General features: G+C 49.4%; 1 protein-coding gene across 28 annotated transcripts in view; it reads right to left on the bottom strand.

Moving 5' to 3' along the window:
- The window catches only part of cfap74 (cilia and flagella associated protein 74), a 43964-nt gene that overhangs the window by 14857 nt on the left and 14458 nt on the right, over positions 1 to 14649 (bottom strand). For all 28 annotated transcript variants that reach the window (XR_013451460.1, XR_013451462.1, XR_013451474.1 and 25 more), the window contains 4 exons: positions 13738 to 13832; positions 12750 to 12872; positions 12508 to 12629; positions 8187 to 8315 (listed from right to left, as the gene is read on the bottom strand). Coding sequence is in view for 21 of the 28 variants with exons in the window: in XM_078084767.1 (XP_077940893.1) it covers positions 8187 to 8315; positions 12508 to 12629; positions 12750 to 12872; positions 13738 to 13832 (469 nt within the window). In the remaining 7 variants the exon portion in view is untranslated. The remainder of the gene's footprint in view (positions 1 to 8186; positions 8316 to 12507; positions 12630 to 12749; positions 12873 to 13737; positions 13833 to 14649) is intronic.

Genomic DNA, 14649 nt, shown 5'->3' with positions numbered 1-14649 from the left:
CTTTTGGTCTAGTGTGTCCTACTGAAATTCTCCTCATGCCGAATGCTTCACTTTACCCTCAATCATTGTTTCTTCAAAAGTAAAGGCATGGCGTTCTCAACGGTCCAGGAAAGAAATACACCATAAAGTCTGAGCCAAAGAAAGCGGAGTGGGATAAAAAACTGGAAACATAAATATGGGGACGGAAAGCGAGATTGGAGATTGGAGGAACAACTGACCAATCAGAGCTCTGCCCGCGGGATGAAGAGCGAGACGCAGTCATTAAAAAGTGACGCGAAGCGCAAATGACACCCATTCAATCATAGAGGTTCTTGTAGATTGACAACTTTTGCCACATTGCCGTGTTTCTTTAGCTATCATTAAAAAAAAACAACCTCAAAGCATCCGACTTCAGGGTCGACTGAGAAACACAGAAAGTGGCTAATGGGAACACAGTGTCGGGCTGAAGGCCGACAGTGGCCACTCGCTGAGCCTGTTATGCTGTCGGTGTCCATTTGCTTTTGAATAACAGGATCTCCAACATGTGAAGCACTGGGCTTTGTGTGGTTTAGAGGGGATTGTGTAGTGAACGGATATGTGAGGAGGAACATGTGGGTTGCATGGTGACAAATAAACGTGGAGGAAGACGGGCAGAGAGGGATGACGCAAAGGAAAGATGGTGGAAGATGTGGGCAGGTTGTGCACAATCCTTCAGAGCTACAGAAGCAAGAATGTGCTCACCCGCTCCCAAAAGCCAGAGGAGGGAAGGCAAGAAGCAAACACCTGTGTAAAGAATGAAAGCTGTGAGTCATTTTGAATCCAGATTTAACACTGTGTGTGTGTGCGCGTGGATGGATGAGACAGTGAGTGAAGGCAGTGCTGCTATTGAGGATTTGGAAATCCAATCACAGGCTCTGGCGAGGAGGACTTGGCAGGGACATTTTAAATGAGACACTGTTGCTGCATGAAACAAAAGCAGAGAAGAGACATGCAGAAAAGCGAGCTCGCTCACACGCGGGAACTGTCCATTTCCAGCGTGATTTGTGTGAATTTTCAGGGCAGGCGGAGGACTGTTAGGGCTCGACCAGCCAGAGAGTCGCACACCTGACGCCGCTCTGCTCATCGCCACAGCTGCAGCTCGTCAGCTCATCCCACAGGGAGGTTAAGAAGCAGATCTGCCAGTGGCTCGCTGTGAGTTCGTGCTCTGTGTTTCCCCAGAGAGGGTTGATTGTTCTTCCCCTGTGCTCCTCTTGGAAACCCTTCCGGAATTCCCTACGCAGAGTTTTTTTGTTTTCCCTGTGAGTATCGTGTGAGTTTTCATTTTTTGATTGGACTAAGAGCGCCCACGGACTAGAGAAGTTTTTGGAGTTGTTTTTTTCGTATTTGGTTATTTTGTGAAATAAACTACGCCGTTTTCCGGTTAAACCTAAGCTGTGTCTGGTGTCGTGCACTTGGGGTCAGAGACAATCCATAACAGTACGAACTCACCATGATGACCCCAGCCGACACAGACGGTGGCAGTTTAGAAGCTGCCCTGGATAGACAGCTTCAGCTGACGGACAATCATACTCACCAGCTGGAGGCGGCCGCCATTGCCGTGCAGAACCTCCAGGTCCAGGTCCAGCCCCTTCAAGCTTCGGTGGAGAGCCTGACTCAGCATCAGGTGGCGTCGGCGGCCCAGCAAGCCGAGATTCTAATACAGCTACGGGCATTGACGGCGGCTCTCACCACCCAGCCGCCGAACCAGCCTCCGCCGGTGAGGGCAGTGATCCCGCCCCCGGGGGATCCCCTCCCAAGTAGCCCTGCGGAACCTGCCTCGTTACCCTGGGAACCCTGCCTTTCCAGCCCACACCCGTTCGGGGGTGACTTCGAGACTTGTGCCACCTTCATAATGCAGTGTGAGTTGGTGTTTACTCACCAACCCAGCCGCTACACCTCCGACGCTGCCCGAGTCGCATATGTGACGAACCTGCTTACCGGCCGGGCCGCCCAGTGGGCTGCCGCTTCCTGGTCCATGGGTGCCAGTTTCCGTCACTCCTACAGGGAGTTCGTGGCCGAGCTCCGCAAGATGTTCCACCATCCAGTAAGGGGTAAGGACCCCGGCGCCCGGTTGGCCAGCATCCAACAAGGCAGCGGCTCGGTGGCGGACTACTCAGTGGATTTTAGACTGGCCGCTGCAGAAAGCGGGTGGAACGACCCAGCCCTTCGGGTTGCCTTCCGAAGGGGACTCTGCGAGGCAGTGAAGGACCAGCTAGCTACACGGGAGGAGCCCGCCTCCCTCGACGACCTCGTCAGTCTCGCCATCCGCATCGATGGACGCCTTAATGAGAGAAGGCGGGAGCGAGTTCCCCGGGGACCCCTCCCTATCCCCCACATCTTCAGCACACGGGAGAGGAACCCGGTCGCCCATTCGACTTCCCCCAGTCCCGTCCGGCCTTCCACGTCACAGACAGCGACCGAGGAGGAGCCCATGCAGCTGGGACGCACGCGCATCAGCCCAGCCGAACGGGAGGCCCGATTCAGGGGAGGGCTGTGTCTCTACTGTGGCCAGAGGGGGCATCGCATCAGCGGCTGTCCCACACGGCCAAAAGATTAGGCTCACCAGGACCCCGGGAGATCCTAGTGAGCCGCCTTTCGTGTTCCCGTAGTCCTGCATCACCTAACCGGCGGGTTAGCGTCACCCTGGCTTGGGCAGATCAACGGATTACGGTAGGGGCCCTCCTCGATTCAGGGGCGGATGACTGTTTCCTGGATTTGGGTTTCGCTGTCCAGGCTAACATTCCACTGAGGACACTGGAGAAGCCTTTAGAGGCCTTTGCACTGGACGACCGTCATCTAGCCCGCATCACCCAATGCTCCCACCCAGTCTCCCTCACTGTGGCGGGTAACCATGTAGAGACCCGCCAATTCTACCTCATCCAGTCCCCGTCGGCCCCAGTGATTCTCGGGTACCCCTGGTTCGCGCAGCACGAGCCACACATTGCCTGGTCCTCTGGGACTATTCTGGAGTGGAGCGCCTCCTGTCACGCCCAGTGCCTCCAGGCAGCTCCAAGTCCGTCACCCCGCCCGACTCCCCGTGCCCCCTCCCCGGACCTTTCCGCTGTCCCTCGGGAATATCATGATCTGGGAGAGGTTTTTAGCAAGTCTCGGGCTCAGTCTCTCCCTCCACATAGGCCATACGACTGTGCAATCGACCTCCGCCCAGGGGCCCCCCTTCCCAGCAGTCGGTTGTACAGCCTGTCCATTCCTGAAAAGGCCGCCATGGATGATTACATCTCGGAGTCAGTGGCAGCAGGGCTCATTCGGCCTTCATCCTCACCGGTGGCAGCGGGGTTCTTCTTTGTGAAGAAGAAGGATGGGGGTCTCCGACCATGCATTGACTATCGCCAACTAAATGACATTACGGTCAAGAACCGGTACCCCCTCCCCCTCATGAGCTCCACCCTCGAGCCCCTGACCCAGGCTGCCATCTTTTCCAAGCTGGATCTCCGGAGCGCCTACCACCTGGTCCGGGTCAGAGAGGGGGACGAGTGGAAGACCGCCTTCAAGACACCCCGAGGTCATTACGAATACCGCGTAATGCCGTTCGGCCTTACCAACGCCCCGGGGGTTTTTCAGGCGCTCATGAACGACGTGCTCCGCGACATGCTGGATGAGTTCGTGGTTGTGTACCTCGATGACATCCTGGTGTTCTCCAGGACTCTCGAGGAGCATGTCCAGCACGTTCGTCGGGTGCTCAAGCGTCTCCTCCAGAACAGACTCTTTGTCAAGGCTGAGAAGTGCCGTTTCCACTCCGCCTCTGTCGACTTCTTGGGTTTCATTGTGGAGAGAGGGCAGACGCGGGCCGACCCCCGCAAGATCCAGGCGGTGGTAGACTGGCCGAGCCCTACGTCGCGAAAGAAGTTGCAGAGCTTTCTGGGATTTGCTAACTTCTACAGAAGGTTCATACGGAACTACAGCGTCGTGGCAGAACCCCTCACCAGGCTGACCTCCTCTTCCCAGCCGTTCATCTGGTCCCCGGCCGCCGACGCCGCTTTTCGGTCACTCAAGAGGAGGTTCACTAGCGCCCCAGTGCTGCTCCATCCCGACCCTAAACGACAGTTCATTGTTGAGGTGGACGCCTCGGACACCGGGCTGGGGGCAGTCCTTTCCCAACGGGCGGTGGGAGATCAGAAGGTGCACCCCTGCGCGTTCTTCTCCCGGCGTTTTCTTCCCGCGGAGATGAACTACGACATCGGTAATCGGGAGTTGCTGGCAGTAGTAGCTGCTCTGGGGGAGTGGCGCCATTGGCTGGAGGGGGCAGAGCAGCCATTTACCATTTGGACAGACCACAAGAACCTGACATTCATCCGGGCGGCCAGGCGTCTCAATGGGCGACAGGCTCGTTGGGCCGGTTTCCTCAGTCGGTTCAATTTCTCCCTGACCTATCGTCCCGGTTCCCGCAACATCAAAGCGGATGCCCTGTCCCGACTACATCAGGGGGGGGGACTGGCCACCGAGGAGTCGGCACCCATCGTCCCCGAGACCCGGGTGATCGGCATGGTGGCCTGGGGCATCGAGACTGTCGTGAGGGGGGCGCTGCGCTCCCACCCTGCACCGAGTGGCGTACCCCCACGTAGGCTTTTCGTCCCGGAATCTGTCAGGCCCCGGGTACTTCAATGGGGCCACGCCAGCCAGTTTGCCTGTCATCCCGGGGTCCACCGCACCTTCACCTTCCTAGCTCGACGTTTCTGGTGGCCCACAATGAGGAACGAGGTGAGGGACTTTGTGTTGGCCTGCCCCGTTTGTGCCCGCAGCAAGGCCTCTCACCAGGCACCTGCCGGGCTGCTGCAACCCCTCCCTGTTCCTAGCCGTCCCTGGTCCCACGTGGCCTTGGACTTTGTGTCTGGATTACCGGCCTCCCAGGGTAGGACGGTGATATTAACAATAGTAGATCGGTTCAGTAAGGGGGTGCACCTGGTGGCCCTCCCCAAACTCCCTTCGGCGTCAGAGACGGCGGACCTCCTGATGAGCCATGTGTTCCGGCTCCATGGCCTCCCCCAGGATGTGCTCTCGGACAGAGGACCTCAGTTCATATCCCAGGTATGGCGGGCATTCTTCAAGGGGTTGGGCGCCTCTGTCAGTCTCTCTTCTGGTTATCACCCACAGACTAACGGGCAGACGGAGAGGATGAACCAGTGTGTGGAGACGGCACTCCGCTGTGTGGCTGCCAGGAACCCGTCCTCCTGGAGTCGGTTCCTCCCATGGGTTGAGTACTCGATTAACTCCCTTGTCAGCTCTGCCACAGGTCTCTCCCCTTTCGAGGTGTCGCTGGGGTACCAGCCACCGCTGTTTTCGGCACAACAACCTGAGGTGGCAGTTCCGTCGGTACAGACTCATCTGGACAGATGTCGTCGCATCTGGGGAGTCGCCAGAGCCGCTCTACTCCAAGCGGCTGAACGTAGTAGCCGGGGGGCCAACCGTCGCCGGAACCCAGCGCCAACATACCACCCCGGGCAGAGAGTTTGGCTGTCCGCCAAGGATCTTCCCCTGCAGTCAACCGCCAGGAAGCTGGACCCCCGTTTCGTGGGCCCCTTTGAGGTCACGAAGGTGCTCAGCCCTGCCGCAGTGAAGCTGAGACTACCGGCTTCTATGCGGATCCATCCTGTGTTCCACGTATCAAGGATTAAGCCCGTCGCCTGCAGTCCTCTGATGCCTCCTGCCCCGGACCCACCTCCACCCACAATCGTGGATGGGCACCCTCAGTGGAGGGTTCGCCGACTGTTGGACGTTCGGCGTCGGGGGCGAGGGTACCAGTTCCTGGTGGACTGGAAGGGCTATGGCCCGGAGGACCGTAGCTGGGTATCTCGCCGGCTCATCATGGACCCGGGGCTTCTGACCGCCTTTTATCGAGCCCATCCCGAGAAGCCTGGCAAGTCGCCGGGTGGCTCCCTTGGAGGGGGGGGTAGTGTTAGGGCTCGACCAGCCAGAGAGTCGCACACCTGACGCCGCTCTGCTCATCGCCACAGCTGCAGCTCGTCAGCTCATCCCACAGGGAGGTTAAGAAGCAGATCTGCCAGTGGCTCGCTGTGAGTTCGTGCTCTGTGTTTCCCCAGAGAGGGTTGATTGTTCTTCCCCTGTGCTCCTCTTGGAAACCCTTCCGGAATTCCCTACGCAGAGTTTTTTTGTTTTCCCTGTGAGTATCGTGTGAGTTTTCATTTTTTGATTGGACTAAGAGCGCCCACGGACTAGAGAAGTTTTTGGAGTTGTTTTTTTCGTATTTGGTTATTTTGTGAAATAAACTACGCCGTTTTCCGGTTAAACCTAAGCTGTGTCTGGTGTCGTGCACTTGGGGTCAGAGACAATCCATAACAAGGACACTGTTAAGGATGTGATAAAAGGATCATTCTGATCCTATGGTCACTATTTAGATGCTTATTATAGCAAAGTGCTCACCTAGTGCCAGCATGACTGGCTCAATGTTATTGTTGCATTCGAGTCACTGAGAAAAGCATTAGCTTTTTTTGTCATAAAATAATCCCAGATGGTGTTTAAATGACACAAAACTGCCGTTTCAAAGGTATTTCCAGAATCCTGAAAGCCTGAGAGATTCCATCACGCACACAATAAAAAACAGTTCTGAAGTCATTTCCTCAGTTGTCCAAATAACGATGGTATCCTCAAATGGTCCAGTATTCATTCTCTTTTAATGACCTTAATGAGTTCAATGTTATATAGTCCATGGATCAAATCTATAAAATATGACCCGAGAAGTACCGGTAATAAACTTTAGAACAAATAATGAGCGCACAGGGAACTGGGTCTGGTGTCTCGGGTTATGTAAGCGGAATCAGGGTCAACATATAAGCAGTGGTGGACGGTGGATGCACAGAGGGATGGGAGCCGTTTGAGAGTAACAGCGAGAGGCAGCATGGATGCAGAGTTGGGGAGGAAGCGGAGGAGCACAGAGATACAGGACTGCAGAGATGATTTGAGAAAAGCAAAGAGAGAGAAGTGTAGTTAAGCACGGAGGTCAAAGGCCAAGAAAACGAGAAGCATGTGCGAGAGAGTGGGAGACGACAGCACAGCGAGCGAGGGACTGTGTGATGGGTAGAGAGTAGGGAGTGGGTAGCCGTAGCTGCTTTAGCGCTTGTGAACGTTGCACCATCTCAGCGGCTGTACTCTAATCCTCGCATTAAAACCTCTGCTGATTCACTGAGGCAGATTACTGACATTTCCCCACTTTCCCCTCTGCCCCCCCCCCCCCTCGCCGCACGATGACCACTGCATGCCCTATCATTTGTGTCATGTGTGAAGAAAATATCCTCACGACATCAATAATCTCTCGGCCGTCAACAAACAAAGCTGCTGTAAAATGCGGAGGGGAAAAAAAAAAAAGGCTGGCAGAAGAAAACGAGCGCCCACGCTGGGTTTCTACATACTGCAAAGCCTCTCATATTTGGCCTGGAGCTCCCCTGTCCGCTCTCCTGGCTCTCAACTCCTGGCTCTCCGTCTAAATATAGAGCACGTATTGTTGTGGAAAGAATTACCACGTCCTTCAAAGTCATCAGAAACCATTACCATCGTGCTCAGAGTGAAGGTATGTAGAAGCGAGAGTTTCGTACCCGCTGGCTGTCCCCTTCACAGCTGATTGTCTTAGAAATAAGGCTTCCAAAATGGTTATTTTGGAAGGACAGATCTCGATATCTAGAACCATATGTATCTGAAGAAACCTTTTTTTAATAGAGGGCTTCCTCTTCAAGACTATGGGTTTGATACAAAAAAAACTCGTCATCATAAGAGCCTGTTTTGGTTCTTTGTCGGTTCTAGGCCAAACCCCCCAAAAATCGGTCCCAGCCTCATGAGGAACCCTGGATGGTTTCTAGATGGTTTCTTAGGATACAAAAGGGCTCTAGGGAGGGTTTGGGTTAGGGTTTGGGGTGGGGGGGGCAAAGCCAAAGAATACTTTATGATGCTGGTTAACACCTTTATTTCCAATAAAGAGCAGCAAGCGCCCTTTAACCACAGTACGTTTCTTATCTGCTGAAGGCTGGGAAGCCACGCGTCTGCATGCCTGGCTCGATACATACGACAAGTCTCCTTGGAGCGAAACAGTTTCAACTTTCACAGAAGGTTGATTGGAGCTGAACAAGGTGACTCTCTAAAATACGATTATGAATGCTTCATTGATTCCATTATCATAGCATCCTCTATGTGTCCTTCCTTACCTCGGCAGGAACTTGAGTTGGGCGTTAAAGCTGCATTGGGCCTGGACGAAAGCAGTCTTTGGAAGGATCTCCATGTGTTTCCTCATTTCCGGGCACACCTCAAAGGTCAGCCTCAGGGCCGAGCTGGCTCTGTCATGCAAAAGATACAACTTTTTGTAATATGGATGTAATCCAAGGTGATCTGCACTGTTAAACAATGAACAGGAAGTAAGTATGACGGGGACACTAGTAGTCTATGAGATACACAACCACGATCCACAGGGTCATCGCAGGTCCGAGAGAACCCTTTTGTTTGACGGACACAGAAATGTCCCCTGGAGTGGTGTACCCCAAGTCCAAGTCGTTGGGGTGACCCAATTTTACTGGAGCTCCAACAGATGGTTGCGCCCGTGGCTACAAGCCTCAGTTATAGCCGAAGCTTGTGATATAAATGGCTCCTCACTGTGGGAATTCTCCAACACGTCCAACCGCAGCCCACACTCGCACGCCGCCGTCAAACGACGATGTGCGGATGCAGCGGGAAGGTTTTCTTGTGGCTGCTTTTACCCTCAAAGATACAAAGGTGAGTGATGCCAAATAGACTGAGGGACCCGTTGTTTTTTTTTTTTTTTTTTTTTCGATTCCCCTCTCAAATGAAATGGCCCACTTTGGATAGCAAGGTCAACCAGATGGTTGTTTCCCTGAGGCGAGGACTCTCAGGCACACTTGGGGATATACAGCCGCTATCTCTGTTCCTGCCAAATGATAACCTTCAAATCACTCTCGCAGGAATGTTCACGAATGCATCATAATTTTGGGCAATTAGGCATTTTAATTAACACGGGCATTTAACTGATCCTTTTTTTTTACAGGCCGCCTTCGACCATTTCATTTCTGAGGCGATGTTTAATGATTGAAAGGTTACTTCCCAGCAATTCCCGTAATTTGCTTCCTCAGGGATGAAAACATGCTTATAATCTGGACTGTGTAACCATCACATTATACAAATATTTGTTTCACTAAGTTTTGTTTCATTGGTGATTTCAGGAAAACTATTTACAAAAGTTATAGATGATAAAAAATTGATTTCTAAGAATTGATCTCTGTATTTTTTATGCCTACATTTTTAGTGTTTAACGTTACACCATAGACCAAATGTAGAGTAGGTGGACAACCAATGGTTTCCTTTTGGAGTAAACCCCTTTCCTATTGCAACATGACCTCGATGCACAAAGCCTGTTTCCCCCGGATCGCAGACAGTCATCCCAATAAAAACAACAGTATCGTTCCAGCAAGTGTCCTTTAAGAACTAAATGTGTTTGCGTTCAAGTGACAGAACCCTCTGAGAACTGAAATGATTGTGAATGTGGTGAGCCATGATTACATAACCAATAGTAATTTATTTCAAATAAAATAACCATCGCTGGATTCCCTTCCTGGGTTTGTTTGAGGCAGTTTACTGTGACAACACACACCCATTCTCTGTGTTCTACTGCCTTTGTAATATTCCTAACAAACCTTTGTTGAAGCAACATTGATAATGACACTCATAATACTCATTGAGGTTTTTTGGCAATTGTGTCAGCACACGTTCCAGGGAAATGGCTCTTGTTGAGTTTACGAGTACCCTCTTCCCTTTCTTAAAGGGGACAGGTGACTGTGCCTGATTGCTCCAAATCTATTGCAAAGCCTCATGGGATGCCCCGCCTTTGAACCATCTCCCATAATGCAGCACCGTCCGATTAATATGATGTTTTTTCAAAATAACTCTGAGGTTATTAGTTAGCAACAAACTGGCTTTAAGCGTATTCGTGGCCAGACTTGGGGCAGAATACTCAAATCCCCAGCAGGAGCTAGTGGAGGAGGGTTTGAAAGTCCAGGATCACTCCTGGAAAGGAATTTCAAAAGAACATTTTCAGTGCTTCCAAAAAGGAAAAAAAAAAAGAACTTTGCCAACCGTCTGCGGAATATTCCAAAACGTTGGCCCACGAGCAAAAATGAAACACTTTGCATTTTAAAGTCTCTTAAAAATCTTTCAATTAGTAGGAGTAATATTCAAATGACAAGAGCGAAATATTCAATTATGCTTCGTGCTTTTCTCATGAAAAACTTAGGAGGACTTGTGTGATATCTACTCATCTACTCAAAGGAAAAAGAGACAAATTGCGTGATGAAAGCCGCAGCTCTCTTATTGTTCCCCCGAAAAGCGTGCCAAGCCATCTTGTGCTCAATGACTGTCTTGGAGGCAGAGTGACATGTTGCATGGTTTGCTGGCGCAAGCGACATTTCTACTGTAAAAGCTGCCGTTCACACTGATGCTGTTGTCATTATCTTGTCACATGTGCTGGAGTTGCCTGTACACCAGATGGCAAATGTCACAAATCCCTCACCCCCACACATGCACTCCCTCCCCCACATGTAACACAATGGTGGTGGAAATGTCTAGGTGGTGGACGGCAACTCTCGACCCTGTGTTTGCATCATAATGTATTGCATCCAAAATCATAAGGGATTTACCATTTGTCCTGTCTCATTGCTCGAACCAAAGAGGATTGTGGGGATGTGAGATTACCGCTTCGTCCCTTTAATCATCCGGGTGTTTATGATCATTTATAAGCAAACGCGTCTCTATTTTATTATGTCTGCACGTTTAATGAATATCTCAATACTTGGCTCTGAGCGCAGTAAGGAGACTTTGATGCAGGGCCAGCTGGAAAAAAGTAATCTGGCTCTGTCAATTTTATGGGATTTTCACGAGCTGGTTTTCTGTGAAAATGTCCGTTGTGACTGAGACTGAGTACGTTTTAGGGAGGCAGTTTTAGTATTGCGCTCAGATGAGCAAGCGTGCTGCATCAGCAGTTCGTTTAACCAAACGTGATTCCAAGGATGTTTCCATGCCAACAAATAAAATGGAAATATGACAAGCGCCACTCCCTTCTGCAATATCTCATTCTCAATCTCAATCTCATTGGCCTGAGGGGTTTTAATATTAACATCCTAATATGCTAAGTTCTATTTCTTAATAATAACACATCAATTCATGACTGAAAATATGACCGAAACACTGAGTTTTCAGTAACCTCTTGAAAAGCAAAGGAATATCTGTCCATCTATCATCTTCTGCTCTCAGACAATATCTACAATGACGTTATAATAAACTCTTTGGTGGGTAATGTGCTGTTTCCTACGGGATTGAACGATTGCATGTGTGTGTGTGTGTGTGTGTGTGTGTGTGTTGCAGAGTTTGTATCTTGGTTGATGACCATCTGCTCAAATTATACATGAAAAAAACAATCATCCCAGATGACACAGGCTCTTTTTCTCGTGTCCGGAACTCGTCGCTAGCGTGACCACGACTCATCGGCACTGATCCTGACTACGGGACAGCCCTTTCTTTAAGGGCACTTTGCAGTGAACAACGTAGCAGAAGTAGTGGATGTATGACTGATGAATGAACTGCTGAAGATAAAAAATAAATAATGATAAAAATTTTATTAAAAAGATCAACTATTCCATATTTCATACCAAATTGGTACGCTTGTCGGAAAAAAATGTTTAACAAAGGGACAACGATTAATTCATTCATTATTGAAGGGGCTCCCTCAGGTCTCATACAAGGGGTCACTGTCACTGTTTTTTCAATTTCACAGGTGGTAATAAGTATAAGTTTTTTGGCCCACTGTTTGTCCTTGTCTCCAACTGACATAGATCATTACTTAGAGTAACACTAATATTGCATTAAATGACATCTTAATCTTACTTAATTTGATTTGTTCAAACAAGGTTGTTGAACGAGACCTTTGAGTCAACGGCTCAATCTAATGTAAACCAATTGGACACCAACAGGGACAGAACACTAGTTTTCTTCAATGACAGAGCCTAGTATGAGTATTCACCCCTCTTAGATCTTTTCCTCTTTTGTTGCTTTTATACGTGCAATCCTGGTCTGTATAGTTTGGCTTTTTTTTTACATTAATTTGCAAACTATTGGTGCTCTTGAGTGTGTCAGAAAACGAGCTAACCGTGTAGGCAGGTCATTCTTTTCTGTGTGTTTTATGCACCCTAAAGTATCAGAAATGAAAGGTTTTGTTGTTTTACTTCATCAGGAAGTACACAAACAGTATTGCCGTTCGTACAGACTTAAATAAATGTCACGTCAGTGAATTGTCGAGTAGGTTGAATAAGACCACCCGTGTTACATTCTAGCTTCTTGATTTCGAGCCGACCACTAAACACAAATACGTTTCAAAGAACCACAGCGCAGGTGTGCAACAACATTTATGTATCAACGGTCTTTAAATATATGACACAACTGTCAGCCATCTCCGGTTCTGGGACTCACCTGCTTTGGACCACGATGCTGTCTTGATAGAGGCGGTCAAACATGCAGATCTTCAGGTCAATGCTGGGCTGCACCACACGTACAGGGACACTGACTGCATCCCCCCTCACCTGGATGGGAATCTGTTCGCGATCACAAATGGTACGCAGGGGCCGACGCTAGTGTGAAGTGTTTCGCTCTGTAACCTTTTTTAACCGCACCGCTTGTCTTTCTACTTCTATCCACAATATATTGTGTCTTACTGGTTTGCTGGTTAAGTCAGAGAAAATTATGTGGAAGTCGAGTTTGACCGTTCCTGGAATGGTTGGACTGAAAAGAACTTCCAGCTGGAGACTTTGAAAGGGTCCGATCTCCCCTTCACGAACCTGCGGAAGGACACATTAAACTTGACCGGTAAACATTTGATTTTGTAAAAAAATGTTGTGTATTCTACAAGAATTCCACGAAGTGAAAGTAAAATGACGAGTTAACGAGTTATCAAGGTAGGGGGAGCCGTCGAAGAGACTAGAACTCCTTGAACATGGTGGGACCGTGATGAACAATCTACCATTTAAGACGCCAGCCTTCCACCACACAATGTGAAAGTATCAGTCAAAGTGACATCAATCGAGCAGAGGACACCCAGGGACAAGCAACACACAAAGACAGCCAGAACAAGCGCAGAGGGAGAGGCGTTGCACCATTAACCCCCCACCAGAGATGTAATGAACCCTGAACAGCTCCAGGACTTCCCATGTGTCACAAGGCCCGCGTAGCATCGACGCTGAAAACGAGAGGCTGAAAATCATCTAGAGGCTGATGTAAGAGTGTGTTTCTTTGCAAGTCTCGGTCTAAAAGACGTCCATTCAGGGAATGTCTTCAAACATGATCACCGTCGCCCCACCATACATTTGGCTAGATTGGTTTGTTCCACAGGGGACCTTGCTTGACCTGTGTTGACTGCTTCTTTGATCTGGTACAACAGCAACAGCAGATCTTGGGTTGACTGGGCAAAGGTGAGACATTATTCAATTGTATATAGTTCTACATCTTTTACTGCAAAATGATAATGGCAACTTGGCCCACGTAAATATGGAAACTTTGGACGGTCGGCCTTGTGAAGAAGGTCCGACGTCTTAATAAGTCCTAATATAAGAGGGTTCAGTTGAAATAGAACGGTCAGGGATTCACCAGATGAACTGTGTTTCTGTAAGACTTAACAAAGTTTCTGCTCTTGGAACAAATACTTACACTTCCGAGGCTTATGTCACCGGGGTCTGAGTGCACATCGCTGGACGCACAACCCTCAGGAATGATTTCTGGATCAGTAGCCGAAGCCTCTGACCCTGCCACACAAACACACACACACAAACAAAAACAAAAACGAGGCAAAACTTTGACCTAAGTTCATTTGTACTGTTATTTGGTTGAGTGGTCAAGAGGAGCCAACAATGCACCAAACACAAAGGAAACAATAATTGTTTCAAAATCCAAAACATGGCCTCTCGGTGGCACAAAGGGAAATCTCATTATCAGAAACCTGACAGTTTAACCTAGAAAATAAACAACCACTTCTGCTTCGGAGCATGAATGGGCAAATCAAGTGTGATAACAATCTGCAATTTGGCCATTAGTTCAAGAGATATCAGGAAAGTGAAAGGCAAACACGGTAAAAAACATAATATCAACAACTCTCAGCTGCCTTAACATTTAGCCGGGATCAGACTGCCTCTCCCAGCTGAATGGAAGAAACAGAAACAGTCTTTTCCAAACCAGCAGAGCAGAGGCAAAAGACTGAAAAGCTTATCAAAGCATCAGAGGAGAGAAGTGCTGAGTGTAGCGATGAAGACTTCTGATCTGAGAGGACATTAAAGAGAAGATGCCTCCTTGTCATCAACTGTGAGAGCAAGGTGAACCCGTCGCTTTCTGTAAACGCGCTTTCCTTTTTTTTGTTCTCACCGGGACCAAATGTCCTAACAGAAATAGGAAGATGAGAGAAATGTTGAACAATGAGGAGATTTTGTCAGTCCTCACTTCCCGTATTGCAGCCGTGTTAGGAAACACTGTCCTCTACAAATAATGTTCATGCACAGCTGCATTGGCTAATGTATGTTGTGCAATAAAATGATGCTCAGATTATGTTTTCGTCAGGATAAACTGACT

This window comes from Gasterosteus aculeatus, chromosome 2 (assembly GCF_964276395.1).
Source record: "Gasterosteus aculeatus chromosome 2, fGasAcu3.hap1.1, whole genome shotgun sequence".
Lineage (NCBI taxonomy): Eukaryota > Metazoa > Chordata > Actinopteri > Perciformes > Gasterosteidae > Gasterosteus > Gasterosteus aculeatus.
This window is presented reverse-complemented; position numbering and strand designations above follow the sequence as displayed.